This window comes from Drosophila montana, unplaced genomic scaffold (genome assembly GCF_035044405.1).
Source record: "Drosophila montana isolate Dmon_TW-CO22-7 unplaced genomic scaffold, ASM3504440v1 contig_2192_1, whole genome shotgun sequence".
Lineage (NCBI taxonomy): Eukaryota > Metazoa > Arthropoda > Insecta > Diptera > Drosophilidae > Drosophila > Drosophila montana.
The window spans coordinates 886,141-900,263 of record NW_026997087.1 but is presented as its reverse complement, the minus strand read 5'-3'; the positions used below and the strand labels follow the sequence as shown (position 1 = coordinate 900,263).

General features: G+C 37.2%; 1 protein-coding gene across 1 annotated transcript in view; it reads left to right on the top strand.

The window, feature by feature from the left end:
- The window catches only part of bun (bunched), a 149,346-nt gene that overhangs the window by 107,924 nt on the left and 27,299 nt on the right, over window positions 1-14,123 (top strand). Inside the window, exon 3 of the mRNA XM_064681305.1 lies at window positions 11,377-11,428. Coding sequence (XP_064537375.1) covers window positions 11,377-11,428 — 52 coding nt within the window. The remainder of the gene's footprint in view (window positions 1-11,376; window positions 11,429-14,123) is intronic.

The following is a 14,123-nucleotide window of genomic DNA, read 5'->3' as shown; positions in this document are numbered from 1 at the left end:
CGGCGATGACGTTGCATAAAGTGTGCGGGTGGCTTTACGTCTGTTTCGACTCGGCTTATTGAGCTGCTGCTCAAGCGTCTAGCTTTGGTGTTTTTTTTTTTTAATATTTTCCGCCCACTTTCAAACAACGTGGCAACCTGTCATGCTGTAGTGGCATCGAGTGTTGTTGTTTTTATCGTTGATGCTGCGACGCTTCACTGAATTTCAAAAGTTCTTTGCCGTTAAACGTCTCTCTCTCGCTCTCGCTCTCTTCATCTCTCTTGCTGCTGACAAGCGCTGTTAAAGTTTCGTTTACGCTCTTGACGCGAGCATTATTCAGCTGAAAAGCTTTTCAAGCAGCCATATTGCTTTTCTGTGCTTCGCTTGGGTGTGTGTGTGCGTGAGCGCGCGCTGGAAGAGAGCTGCTCTGTTCGGACATTAACATAAATTACCTGACTCCAGCACACAACAAAAAATAAGATTTATTTTTGGGCACTTTTTTTTACTGCTGTTTGTGTTTGGCTTGTTTGTTTGTTTACACGCGCCTTTTTGTTTGTTTTGAGCACGAGCCACAAATGTGGCGTGGCCCATGTGCAGGCATCTACGTATGTGTGACAATGTGTGTGTGTGTGTGTAGCTTTCGTTCAGTTTCATGCTGCAGCTGTAAACTTCAAGCTCTGCTTGAGCTGCCGCTGCCGTTGTCGCTGCTGCTGCCGCTGCCGGTGCTGCCCTTTGCCCCGCCCAACGGCCTGTACTGAAAACTTTCAGCTTCGCCAGTTGCCGCAACTTCAAATAGCAACCACCAAAAGCTGCCGCCGCTGTCGCTGCTGTTGTTTTTCTGCTTCTTGCTCCAACTCTGTTGTCTTTGTTGTTGCTGCTGTTGTTGTTGTCTGTCTGCCAGCGCAGCGCTGCGCTGCTCTCTCACGGAACACAACGGCAACCAAAAAGCGAACGTTCAGTTATGCTGAGGAGCTCTGGCGCAGCAAACACGAAAAAATCACAGACACGTTAAAAACATTAATTTTTGTTGTGTTGCTTGGCATTGTTTTTGTTGCGTCGCGTTGTTTATTTTTTTGTTTGTTTCTTCGCGTCACTCATTGTCTTATGTTTGCGCAAAATAAATTGCTGTTTTAGTGTTTTGTTGCTCCCATTTCAATTGTTTAAATTGTGCGTGTGAGAAAAAGTAAATTACATGTGGCCCAGTAAATGATCTTTAAGCAGCTGCAGGCGCAGATAAACAATTAACACGCACACAAACGCAAACGCATACGCATACTAGCGCATAGGTGCAGCTAAAAGTTACAAGTTTTTAACAAAATCGTCTCGCGCGCATTTTTAACATTTTCACTGAGAACGAAGCACACAGCAAAAGAGAACGGGAGCGAGCGAGAGAGAGCGCGCGCCTGCATATTGCTGAATACGCATTAACTGTATTGACAGCGACGCTCTGCTGAATAGCCAGAACTGAGAGCGAACGCGTCTCGCTCTGCCAGCATAAATGAACTAGCGCTGCTCTCTTCGCGCGTTGCTGCTGCTGCTGTTATTTCATGCAATACGAATAATCCAAAAGGAAAAAAAAGTGCAAAAAAACATAAAAGCTCTTTGAGGGCTTTGCGCACATAAGAAAGTCGCAAAAACAAAAAACAACAAACGGTGCAAAGCACAAAAGTGAAACGCATTAAAATTAAATTGCCGAGAATTTGTGTTAAAAGGAAGGCAACTAATGCAAAGGTCACAATAGCCAAAAACAACTATTGCAACGGCATTTACACATGCACAATATCTTTGCCCAGTGTTATTTGTTTTGTTGTTGCTAAGAGCCCAGTGTGTAGACACGCTGAGGCACAAAAACAAAAGAGAGAGAGAGAGAGAGAGGAAAAGAATCTTGCATTGTATGTGTACATATCATACGATTAGACTGAGAACATTACGGTACTAACAGAGAGGGGGAGACAGTGCACAGTGTGTCACACATAACCCGCATTAGCCCAATTCGATAATGAAAGCTGAAGCCGGCACCAATAATAACAACAACAACAATAATAATAATATTAACTCAAGCAAAATGGATTTCGATATGTATCCCAGCATTTCGGGCAAACAACAGGATCCAGTGCGGGAAGTGGTCATGAAGTACATTGATTACTTTCTGCCAGAGTCCGAGTGAGTATCGTAAATTTACATATATATAAAGAGACAAATATACCTGAATTATGTGTAAAGCGTGTAATTTGAATACTCTTGATGAGCGCAACGATAAGCTAAATATAGCATTAGCTGATAAGAGCTCCATATGCTGTATACCCTATAATCTGCTGTTTATCTCGTGCAATAGATATACAGATCTTAATCTGTACAGTAAACAAAATGTTACTTTATGTAAATATATGGTTTAATCGCAGGAACTATTAATAGCAACATTTTAGCTACAGTGGTCGCTGGCTATAGAGAACGTGGGCGCTAGATTTGTTGTCTTTGCGGCGGGTTGCAGGTTCAAATACCACGCTCATAAATTGATGTTGTAATATCTTAATCGTAACAGGTTTTCTTTGAGCCAATAAAACTAATAACTGATCCGAACTAGGCTAATCTATTCAAACTTGACAGCTGTCATGAGTAAGTTCTGTGCCAGACAGTGTTAGTCAACGAGTCATAAGTCAAAAGTATACCCTGTTTAGCTAATATATATATTTATTTGTATATTTATCTGCTTTTATCAGCTGAATGTCTGCTAATTAGTTTTTCAAATCAACTCTGGCTCTCGTGGAAGTTGTTGCAATTGCTTTTTTGAAGCTATTTATAACACCTGGCAGTTGCTTTTGCAATTATCAATTCAATTGCAGCTTAATTTAGCCTAAAAAGTGTTGCTAGACAGCTAAAATTAGCCGGAGATGGTTATGGGTTATATATACAAATATATATATATATATGTTTATAGGTCGCAAATCCAGTTGATGGTTGAGCAAGGCGCCAAAAATTGACGTTTTCAATTGCAATTGTCTGTCATATCGGATTATGTAGCCACGCTTGTGTGTGTGTGTGTGTGTGTGTGTGTGTGTGTATCTCATAGATACAGGTTATGCTCGTACCGCTTCCTGTGCAAAGTCGCGCCGTTCCGCATTACATCAGCTCCAAACGCATCATTTGCAGCTGATCAATTTTTTATATACTCTTTTTTATAAATCTATCACAAAGAAGGAAACTTTCAAATAATGTATAAAGTAAATAATTCCTAATCTGTAGATTAATGTGTGATAACTATTGTACTTACAGATATTTTGATCTAGCTCTTCATGAGTTAAATACACAGCATCGCATAACTATATCATATAACTCCCATATAATTCTTGATGTTGATTATTGTATCCAGCAGCTCTCATATATTAGTCAGGGTATTTAAGCTTCGGCCTGCTTAATTGAACGCCTTTCATCCGCTTTGCTTCACGCCTGACCCCATTGCGTTTGGGCCCGTTACGAGTCCAGTTGAGCAACTTGTTGCAGGAGATGAGTTGCAAGTTGCAAGTTGCGAGCTGCGAGCTGCCAATTGCCACGCGCTGCCAGCCGAAGCTGCGTTTGTAAATGTATCTGAAGTCGAAGCCTGCCAAGTTGGCGACATTTCAGACACTTTAAGGCTTCCTACAACTTTTGCCACCAGACCACGACGGCCCGTGAGGCGCCGCCCCGCGGCGTCTCGCCTGAGCCGAACCGGTTCCCTAGTTGCGGCCTTTTAACTGTATTTACACAGGGCCCACACAATTGGTAGTTCGTTGCGACTGCGACTGCGGCTGCGGCTGCTGTTGCCCTTTGTCGATCAGATTTTCTCTTTTTTGTTCGCCCTTTTCTCATTTAAGGTTTTTAATGATTGACTTTTTAATTGGGTCAGGGACAAGCGCATTGAAATGCCATTTTTAATGGCATTTTTGATTTATTTTTTTTGTCGTTTCTCAATTATTTTCGTTGGCGCTAAAATAAAAGTGCGAGATTCGCATTTTTTATGAGCTGCGCCGCCTTTTGTTTTCTGTGCAATGCGCTTTGTTCGGATCTGACATGAGAAACCTTTATGAATTATATAAACCTTATAAATCCAAGGAAAACTTAAAAATAAAGTCAATAAAATATATAACGAATAATTTTAGGTGCATTCTTTCTTGTTTCATTCCGTGAATTTCTATATTTTAAGCTTGGCAATAAAATATAATAGACAAAATGCACCAATAAATAAAAGTTCTAGATTCACAAAGAATCAACTCCAATTTGTAGACTATTTTAAACAGTTCTAACTATCGAGCGAGCACTGTAATAATAAAGAAATCTTTTAGGTAAGCTTGCCAAAGATTCTCCAACTTATTCTTCAGCTTCTCAACTCTCTCTTTGAATTAATACAGAATTTGTTATTCGACTTGAGAAAAAATTCTGGTTAAGAAAAGTTATTTGCATTAGAGATGTCTATTTCAATATATGTATATAATGTTCGGCAATAAAAATTAATAGACAAATTTCTAGACTATTTTAAACAATTCTTACTTTTGATAGAATCTTTTCAAACTTTTTTCAACTCACTTTCAATTTCTCTTCTGTCTTCATTTATATGAAGTAAAACCTCTACAAATAGTTCTCATAAGTATAGTTTACATTAGTTTAAAGAAGTCAATAAACTCCTAAACTGTGAACTATGTTTATCTGCATTCATCCTACCCCCCCCATCGATTGATTTGTCATCCCATGCACATACAATATATTATTATTTCCAACTACTTAGTATGCTCTCAACTTTGTAGTCGCTGACTTCCTGCTTTTCATATACAGTTTTTTTGCGCCCTACAAACAAATGTTTTTACGACGATTTTGTTCACTTCCTGAAATCGTAAACAATCGCATATATATATATATATATATATTTATACATATATACCCTTTGGCGCTCCAATGCAAATAAACACTTGAGCCAAATGGAGATCTAAAAGTTGTCAAAACGGGAAATGCGCACAAGAGGAGACCAAGACAGAACCCTCTACTTGTATACAAAAAAAAAAAAACAATATGTAATGTATGCTGGCTCTTTAGTTTGTTTTCTCCCATCTTATACACTGTTTCCTGTGCTAAAAAGGGGTATATTGGCTCTTGTGATCTTTAAGCTAATAAAAGCAGGAAAATCTTCAGAAAAATCCAATTTTTTTTTAATCCAAATATTTTTATTTATTGAAGAAGTGCGAAATCGCCCAAAATACTCTAGAAATTTTAATTCGATAACTTGCGCAGCACTCGTGCTTTCGAGTTGTTATTCAACACTGAAAATAGCTGTGTATCGCTGAGCTGATCCACTTCCTACTGCATAATTCGCACAATGCGCCCCATTTTCTTTTTCTTTTTTTTGCTGAAATCGACAGAATTGTTGCCATTTCAATTATTCAACAACAAATGGAATCCATTGTTTGTGTGTTTATGCAAAGTCAGCGCAAAGCGCATGAAAATGCAGCCTAAGCTGTAAATGAAATTGGAAAAAAGAACTGCGATAACATGGGGGAGGGGGAGGGGAACGGATGGTGGGGGAGGGGGACTGTTGGGAACTGGGCACATGGGAACTATTGAGACGAGACTTTACGGAAATTGTGAAAAGTGGAGCGACTTTGTTATTGGTAATCTTTGATATTTGAATTGGAATTTGCGAGCGCTGCCGAAAATAGCGTTGCCCAACGAAATGCCAAAGTGCAGCGACATCAGCTACAGCTCGCGGTCTGGCCACACTGGCAATTGGCACTTGGCACTTGGCAATGGGCCAGCACGCAAATCGCCACGATTCGATTAATTTGTCTGGCCAATTGGCGTGTAATTTGATGTGCAGTTTGCAGTCAAAACAACAAAAAACAACAAAACGACAAACACAGCAAACGGCACGTTGCCGTCTTCTGCTTCTTGGCGCCACAAAGCGCAGCGCAGCGCAGAGCTACATAATTACGTATACAACAACTTATTCCGATTCTTGAGTAACCAGACAAAAGATCATTATAACTATTCATTGAGCTATGCAACACTTGAGCAAAGTCAATTGCGATGCATGGAGTATTATATAAGCCGAAAGTGTTGAATTGTTCTACGGTAACTCGACTTTCACTTGGGCTATTAAGCTGAAAATGGGAAGACTAACAAATTAATTGGTGAACTTTCATAAGAAACTAAATTAATGTTGATTTATAAGACGAAATTTCTAGGATCTTTGAAAGACAAATTAATTATATTTTTATGTTTTAGACTTAAGATACTTCGACTGAACTATTGAGATCTCGACGTTTACTTCGGCTATTAGGCTGAACATTTGAAGCTTAAGAGTTTAATTGGTAAACTTATTGGAACTTAAAAATTATGTGTTCCATTAAAAAAATGTTAAAATATATAAACATATTTATACTCATGAGTTATTACAGTATTACAGTCTGATAAATTGCTATGCTAAATATTTAAGGCTTGCTCTTGTATTAGATACTTCGACTGAACTATTATAACTCGACTTCTACATAGAGTATTACACTTAAACTTGGTACCTAAACTGCTTAGAGAGCACACATAAATTTAAAGTGACAATAATATAGATATCGTATACGAATTCGTTTCCCAATTTCCACACACTCTTCTACACTCGCTTAGAGTAATTAAGCTTCGGTTTTCCTTAAGCCCCGTTCATTGTCTTTGACACATTTGTTTCGCTGAAAAGGCGATACAAGCCCTTGTTTATCACGTGATTTGGACGCTTAACAAGCGAACGCAAACGCGAACGCAAACGTGCCGCAACAGCAAATAAAACTCATGATATGTTTGAGCATGAAATCAAATTAAAATTTAAATAAAAACCGAAAAACAAACAATGACATCATTATATGTTTTTGTCTTGCGTCGAATGGGCAACGCTTGAACTTTAATAAACTCTGCACTTGTTTCTTTCCGTTTCGTGCTTCTCTATTTGCCTTCCCTTGTCCATCCATTCATCACGCTGCGTTTGGCTGCTATTTCGTGTTGTCTTTGTCTTTGTCCAATTCACATTTGTGACGTCAGCAGCGGGTCTGTGAACAGGTTTTAATTGTTCGTAACGTGCTGATAACACGTTAACGCAAATAGTTGCGATACCCCTAATGCGCTAGTGTTAACGATCTGAGCTGACGCTTCGAAATTGGGGTGTCTCTGATAGTTCAGGGTAAGAGAGATTAGCTTGGGGTTACAATAGATTAGACATCGATTTCAATTTTAATATATACAAATAGAAATATAATATTTTTACATGGTTGGGGGGAGCTGCTTACGACCTAGGGCTATATACGAAGTCTATATTTATTTATAGAAATGCATTTTAATGTAATGCATATTATTAAACACATGTTAAACCTCTGTAAGACCTTTTTGCACGCTTATTAGAACTATCTTCCACTATCTAGAATCGAGATATTGACAAATATAAAATAATTCGATCGAAAAATTAAACTTTGCGAGTGTTTCGATAACAAAAATCGATAAGCAGATGCTTGTGCGATATCAAAGATTAGCTTATTTTACTGCCTATCCTTACCTTAGCATGAAATATTATGGGTATGCCTGTTGTTCCAAAATTACAAATATGTAATGTGAATGATAACGATTATAAATAGGGGTTTTCCCTCCTTCTTTCCTCAATTTATAAAGGGTATGCCTCTCACACAAAGTTCAATGTTATCGAATATAATAAGGTATGCGGCCTATTTAATAACAAATTTTGTGCTATAAAGCCAATTTTCAATATCATCGAATGTAAATAGGGGTGTGGTTGTTTCTTGTTTACAGTATTGATTAACTTCACAATTCATTAAGGGTATGCCTCTCACACAAAAGTCAATGTTATCGAATATAAAAAAGTGTGCCCCTCTGTTTAATAAACTTTTTAAGACCTACACCAGGAAGAATAATGGCTGTTAATTTAATTATTGTTAATTTACAATTTAACAAAAAAGAAGAAACATTAAGGGTATGCATAAAGGGTGTGCACCTTGTCAAAAAAAACAGACTAATCGAAAAGCATTATCGAAACAATGTTATCAGAGTATGTTGACAAAAAACTAATCGAAATGCATTAGGGCGAAGCCTTAACCGTACTTGGGTCAAAGAAAAACCCATTGCAAAAGCTGCAAAAAAAAAAATGTTTTCTCTTAAGCTTTTAAATTAGTCGCTCGATTAATTTGCAACTGTGTTTGTTTTAGTTATTGGCGAACGTTTCTTTTTGTTTCGTTTTATTTTCGCTTTTCGTTTTTATCAAATGCGATTCACAAAGCCATTGACCGTTGTCCGCAATGACATTGGGAATGCACACGAGCGTATACTCTATATTATATGCATATGTGTGTGTATATATATATATACTTTATTGGCATTAACTGAAAGAAAGAGAACAAAAGTCACGCCATGAGTCATTGCACCCAACGTGGGTTCGTCCAGGCTGTGTGACTTTTACTTTTCAATTATTTTCCCTCGGTTTTTCTCGAACAGAACAAGCGGGCGCATTGCATCCGAAGGGTGGGGGGGCGGGTGCGGGGGTCCTACAAGGGCGGCCGCCGGTTCAAAAACTTTCGCATTTCGTCCTTGTGGGGTCAGGGAACTGACCCGGCCCGGCCGGGCCCATTAAAGAAAGAAAGAAAAGAATAATAAAATATTATCATTCGCTTCGAGCTGGCGGCATTTTTTTTATTTTATTGTCGGCCCGACTTTAATTATTTTGCATGCACCGCAAATCCCTCCAACAACAACAACAATAATAATTATCATATATGCGTATTTTTTATTGCTTCTTGATGCTTCACTCAATGCGGCATCGTCGGCAGCCATAAATAAAATAATTAAGTTATTTTTAAAGTTTAGAGCCTGCGTAATGTGCGAATTTTCATTTTATCAACAACATGCTTAAAGCTGTGGAAATATATGTAAATAACTTAAATTTTAATCCGTCAAAAAATAAATTCTGTAAATAAATAACATAAATATTCTCTTAAGTGAAAGATGTCGCTTGAGGGAAAATATATGAAGTGTACATGGGAATTTCCAGGTAAAGGTCAACCCTGACCAAAATTAAAAACAACCTTCTTAATTCTTTGTTCTTTACTGAAAATATTCAAAAATGATGCAAAAAGTGGAAGGCAATGAAACGTTCTTTTCCAACGATTAATATTATAGAACTAAACCTCGAGTGAAAATTACGAAAAAATAATTCAGATAGCGTGCTCATATTAAAAAGGATAAGAATTATTGGATATCATAAAAAGAAAATGCTGAAAGAAAGTTGACCATGAGAGACACGAAACGAGACATTTTTGCCTTTTAGTTACTTCATTTTAAGCTTTGCATTGTTTTACATATTACTAAATTCCATTTCGTTTTCTCGTTTTCAAATGAATTTAACATTTTGCGCTAAGTCTGGTCACACTGTAACACTTTAGATTTGTGTGCACCCCAACGCAAGATGGCAACACTGAAATTCTGCGCCTGTTCATGTTAAAACTAACAGAACAGCTCAGTTTAACAGAAAATGTTAAATACGCCTGAAACGAAGGTTTGTTATACAACAAAATATTTTATATCAGATGAAAATATGGAAATCGGAAATATATATTATAGGAAAACGATCGAGTTTGACAAAAGTGTAATAAATCGTTGTTAAATGTTTTTAAATAGTTATTTCCATTACAAATGTTCAGCTCAGTGAATGCAAAAGTGTTTATTTAAGATCTGATGTCATAGGCTGCCAAAAAAATCAAAGTTCTGGCATTCGCCCTAGCACAGTGCACTCATAAAATACAAAATACTTCTTCATTGACTCATTTCCCAACCGAATTATCAAGCCTGGAATGTGCTGCTCACCTTTGACTTGCCAAAGTAGTTGCAATTCGGCTTCCCGAGCATGACCGAGTCTTTCCCATTTTGGACGTGACTCATCCTGATATCAATTGAAGCCATCTTTATGATGACACATTAACTATTGCCATTTCTATAAGGGAAGGGGCTTGCGTGCGGACACCTCAACACATTAAAGGTTGCGCTCGCTTCTCTCTTGTCTGAGCTCATATATATATGTATATACGCATTATCGTTCGATTGCGAATTCTAAAGTTCTGTATGGGCGCATGCTATTCGCTGTGCACTATTCAGCGCTGGCCATGATCTATAACCCATAAAACTCGGCTGTTTGGTTCAATGTACTCATTTCTTAAAATGCTAATCACAGTCGAACGCAGCCGCGCTTTAATCAAGAATATATATTATTATGATTATCGCGTTGGCAATTGTCGAAAGTCCTTGAAAGGTATTTGTTTTTGTTTTTGTTTTTTTTTTTAGTCTGACTTGTGAAAAACCAGTTGTCGGCTTTTTCAGCCCGAAACATTTGCTCAAGGTGAGCGCGAATCTGGGCGAGTGGCTCGCCATTAACTGAGAACTGAGTTTTTAGTGCTCGAAAACGTTCGACTATAACAGTTATTATTATTATTTTTATTGCTCTTAGCATTCAAATTGAACTTTAAGTGATTTTTACTTTATGCAATTGCAGACAATTGTTGAATAGATTATTTCTTTTTTTTTAGCTTTTGTTTGTTTGTCTTTTTTTTTTTTTACCAGTGTTGCATAATTAAATGCGACTCTGCAATTTGTTTGTTCAGCCAATAATTAAGGCAATACTTAACTGTACGTACATGTATTTATTTCCAGCTGCTCCACTGACATGTTAAGCCATTTGATATCGAAATTGACAGACCGTTGCTGAGGGAGGGCGAGGGGGTGTGTGGAGGGGGCTTGCTTTCAATCATTCAATCAGTTTAATGAGCCAAACGAATTAACTGACTCGTTGTTGTGGTAACATTTGATGGGCGACTCTTTTATAGATCTCAGTTTTATCTATCAAATTGTTCGACTTTTTTTTTCACTTTTAATTTTGCGATAAGCTGACAATTTAATTGCGCATTTGGCATTGCGCTCAAACGGCGACTCTTTTATTTTTCCGACTCTTTTTATTTTTGGCATGTAGGAAGTTTTATTATCATTTTTATTGACCTCAATCCCCGCAAGGTCAAACTTAAAATAAACCGCATTTGTATTTGCCTCGCGGCTGAAGCTGCCTTTAAAATAGCCGCATCCCAAATCGCGTGATGAGTTTTTAATTGTTGACATTTGATTTTTAGATATGTGAGAAAATTAAATATATTTAAATTGCTATTTATAGAAATAATTGCAAACGTAACCTTAAAATCAGTTAGAGATGCTTTTAAAAGCCTTCAGAAAAGGGGGTTAAATTAAATATGAGAATTTTGTGAATATTTCAAATTTAATATGCATTTATTTCAGCTCTTACTCCTATTAAATTTTATAATAATTAAACTTCAATTGAATTTTTTTCAGTGCATCTGGAACAAGTGCGGTTGCGATTGACAACAAAATCGAACAGGCAATGGTAAGTGCAATACTTTATTCGTAAACCGAGCTATAAATAGAACCGCAAATCCTTGTCTTTAATTATAATTTCTGTATGTAGAAGATGTCTGTGTGCCTGCTGTTGATAAGCAACAAAAAGTTATCTCTAGAGTTGTTTTTATGTTGCTTATCAGCGGCCGTGAAAAATAACATCGAATTGCTCAAATTGTTATTTTCTGCAGATTAAATTTAAGCCTGATCTGATCAGCGACCGTTGCACTTCAGAAAACCAATTGTGACTGTAAAAAACAAGCACTTGAGTTTGGCCAAAGAGCCGAGTGACTGGCCGCCCCTCTCTGCGCTTCTCATTTGTCTGCAAATTCAGTTCAATTGAATTGATGGCTCGCTCTCTCGTTTTCTCGTGCAAGTACGCAGCTATTTTTAGACTCAATTAAAAGAGCAACTCACAGCTCACAGCTACAAGCTGACAATTGTTTATTATTTGCCAACTCTTTGTTAAAAATAACCCCCATCTCGACAATTGTGTTGCGTTGCGTTCAATTGAACTGCGTGCCGCCAGCTCTTGTGGGCGGCTTTTGATTGAGCTGAACTTTTGCGCCCACCCAGTTATGTTGCGGTATATACGAACTATATATGTATATGCGATATTTATATAGCCTTGATTGTTTTGCTGTTATTCTTGGAGTGACAGGATGGTCGCTCTTCAAGTTGATCCCAAACAAAACCTTGCGAACAACTACGGCACTTGGGCTATTATAAAAGAACCTTGTGTAGCGCTGGGAATAGTAACAGAAATATTATATAACTGGGTTGAATTTTATGATTGAAGGGCGTTGAGGTATTCTAGAGAGCCTGGGCTTATAGTAGTTTACGAGTGGATTATGTTTGCGAACTAGTTAGTTACTTTTAGATAAGTGCAAAATATGAATAATAATAATAATTATTACTTCCTTTCCTTCATTCATTCAACTGTACGCAAAGTTTTCTTATCGAGGCTTTTTTATGGTATTTGACTTACCTTCAATGGGCCAAAAGTGAATGACGTCAAATCATTAAAGATTATCTTTAAAATTGTTTAATAATCAACACGATTAAAGCTCTCAACTAATCCTGGCTATTGATGGGTTATTAATTGACGTTAACTGCAGTTCAAAATAGTCCAAAATGAGTTTGTTAAATAAATTGCCTGTTTTCTTTATAGCCTTGTATAAATGTATAGTGGTCCTATATAGGAAGATGCGTGTCTGTATATGTATATGCCTAATATATCAATATTTATTTACCCCCTTTTGCTCTGCTAAAGTACTTTACATTAGGTTTAAAATCATCAATCAATCAATCAATCAATCTAAAATGTATATATACTCCATCACGGATCTGACTGTGCTTGAGGCTTGACACATATTGTTGCCACTTGTTGCATGCAGATGCAGCTTGTTGCAGTTGCCGCTCGTTTAAGTCAGTCAACTTTTCCTTTTGAAATCAAATCTATAACTCTCCAGACAGAAGCAGCAGCAGACGAAGAAGAAGCAGCAGCAGCAGAAGACGCTGCCGTTGACCATTGTTGGTCAATTGGGTCAATTCAATTGCCGTCTGCACTTTCTTCGGGCCAATAAAAAGAAAGAGACAGAGAGAGAGAGAGAGAGAGATAAAAAGCCCAAAGCTGATTCTGTGCGTTGCCTTTCTATTTGTCTGAGAAGTTTCTATCGCATGTGAAAGTCAATTTTCCAATTTATTTTTCACTTTTCTTGCAACAGGATTTATGCGTGCTGCTTCCTCTTCTCAATGATGCGATTGCTTTTGACCTTGGCTAAAAAAAAAAACAAATAAAATAAAATACATTTTTATAGCATTTTATTCGTGCTGTGTTTTATTTTTATTTTATGAGCGCTCGCCTCGCGCTTATCAGCAAATTCTGTTGTTTACAAAATGGCAGACATTTGCTTGAGTGTGCGTGTGTGTGTGTGTGTGTGTGTGTGTGTGTGTGTGTGTGCATGTGTGTCTGTGTGTGTGTGTGTGCGTAGCTTATCGCGCAGCGGCACTTGAAAATGCCATAAATTTTTTGCCATTCCGCTGCGCAAAGCTTAAAATAATAATAATAATAATGAACATAATAAAATACACACACACCCGCACACACACACACACACACACCATAATCGCTTTAAGTACATTTTGTTGTGCCCATGGCAAAAACAATTTTATTTTTTTCACAATTATAATTATAATTATATCAGATCCAAGCGAAAGTGAAAGTCATCGAATTATGCATCACTTTAAACAACAAAAATCTCCCCTTTTTGTTTTGGATATTTTGAGTGAAGTTTGAAGTTATTTTATTTTCGATAGGGTTTAAAAATAGAAATGACACCTGAAGCGCTTGTCAGGTGCAAACAAAATTACATTTAATGAGTTGTTTGTGCGATTTGATTTTTAGATATGAAAATAAAAACAATTGTCATTTTATCAAAATAGTAAAATGTTCGCATAAAAGCAATGCGATAAGCTCCGGAAAAGGTGCTGCTGATTAGATAAGTGAATCGTAAAAGTATTCTAAACTTTGCCCATTCAAAGTGGGCGTTTTTTGAGTTTATGAAGTATATAAACACATCAAACTTATATTTGGAACATATTATAGATAGTACCTCACAAAACATTGCCATAAATAACAAATTTGAGGGAGAAGCTTTTAACTTACGCCAGGCACAGCATAT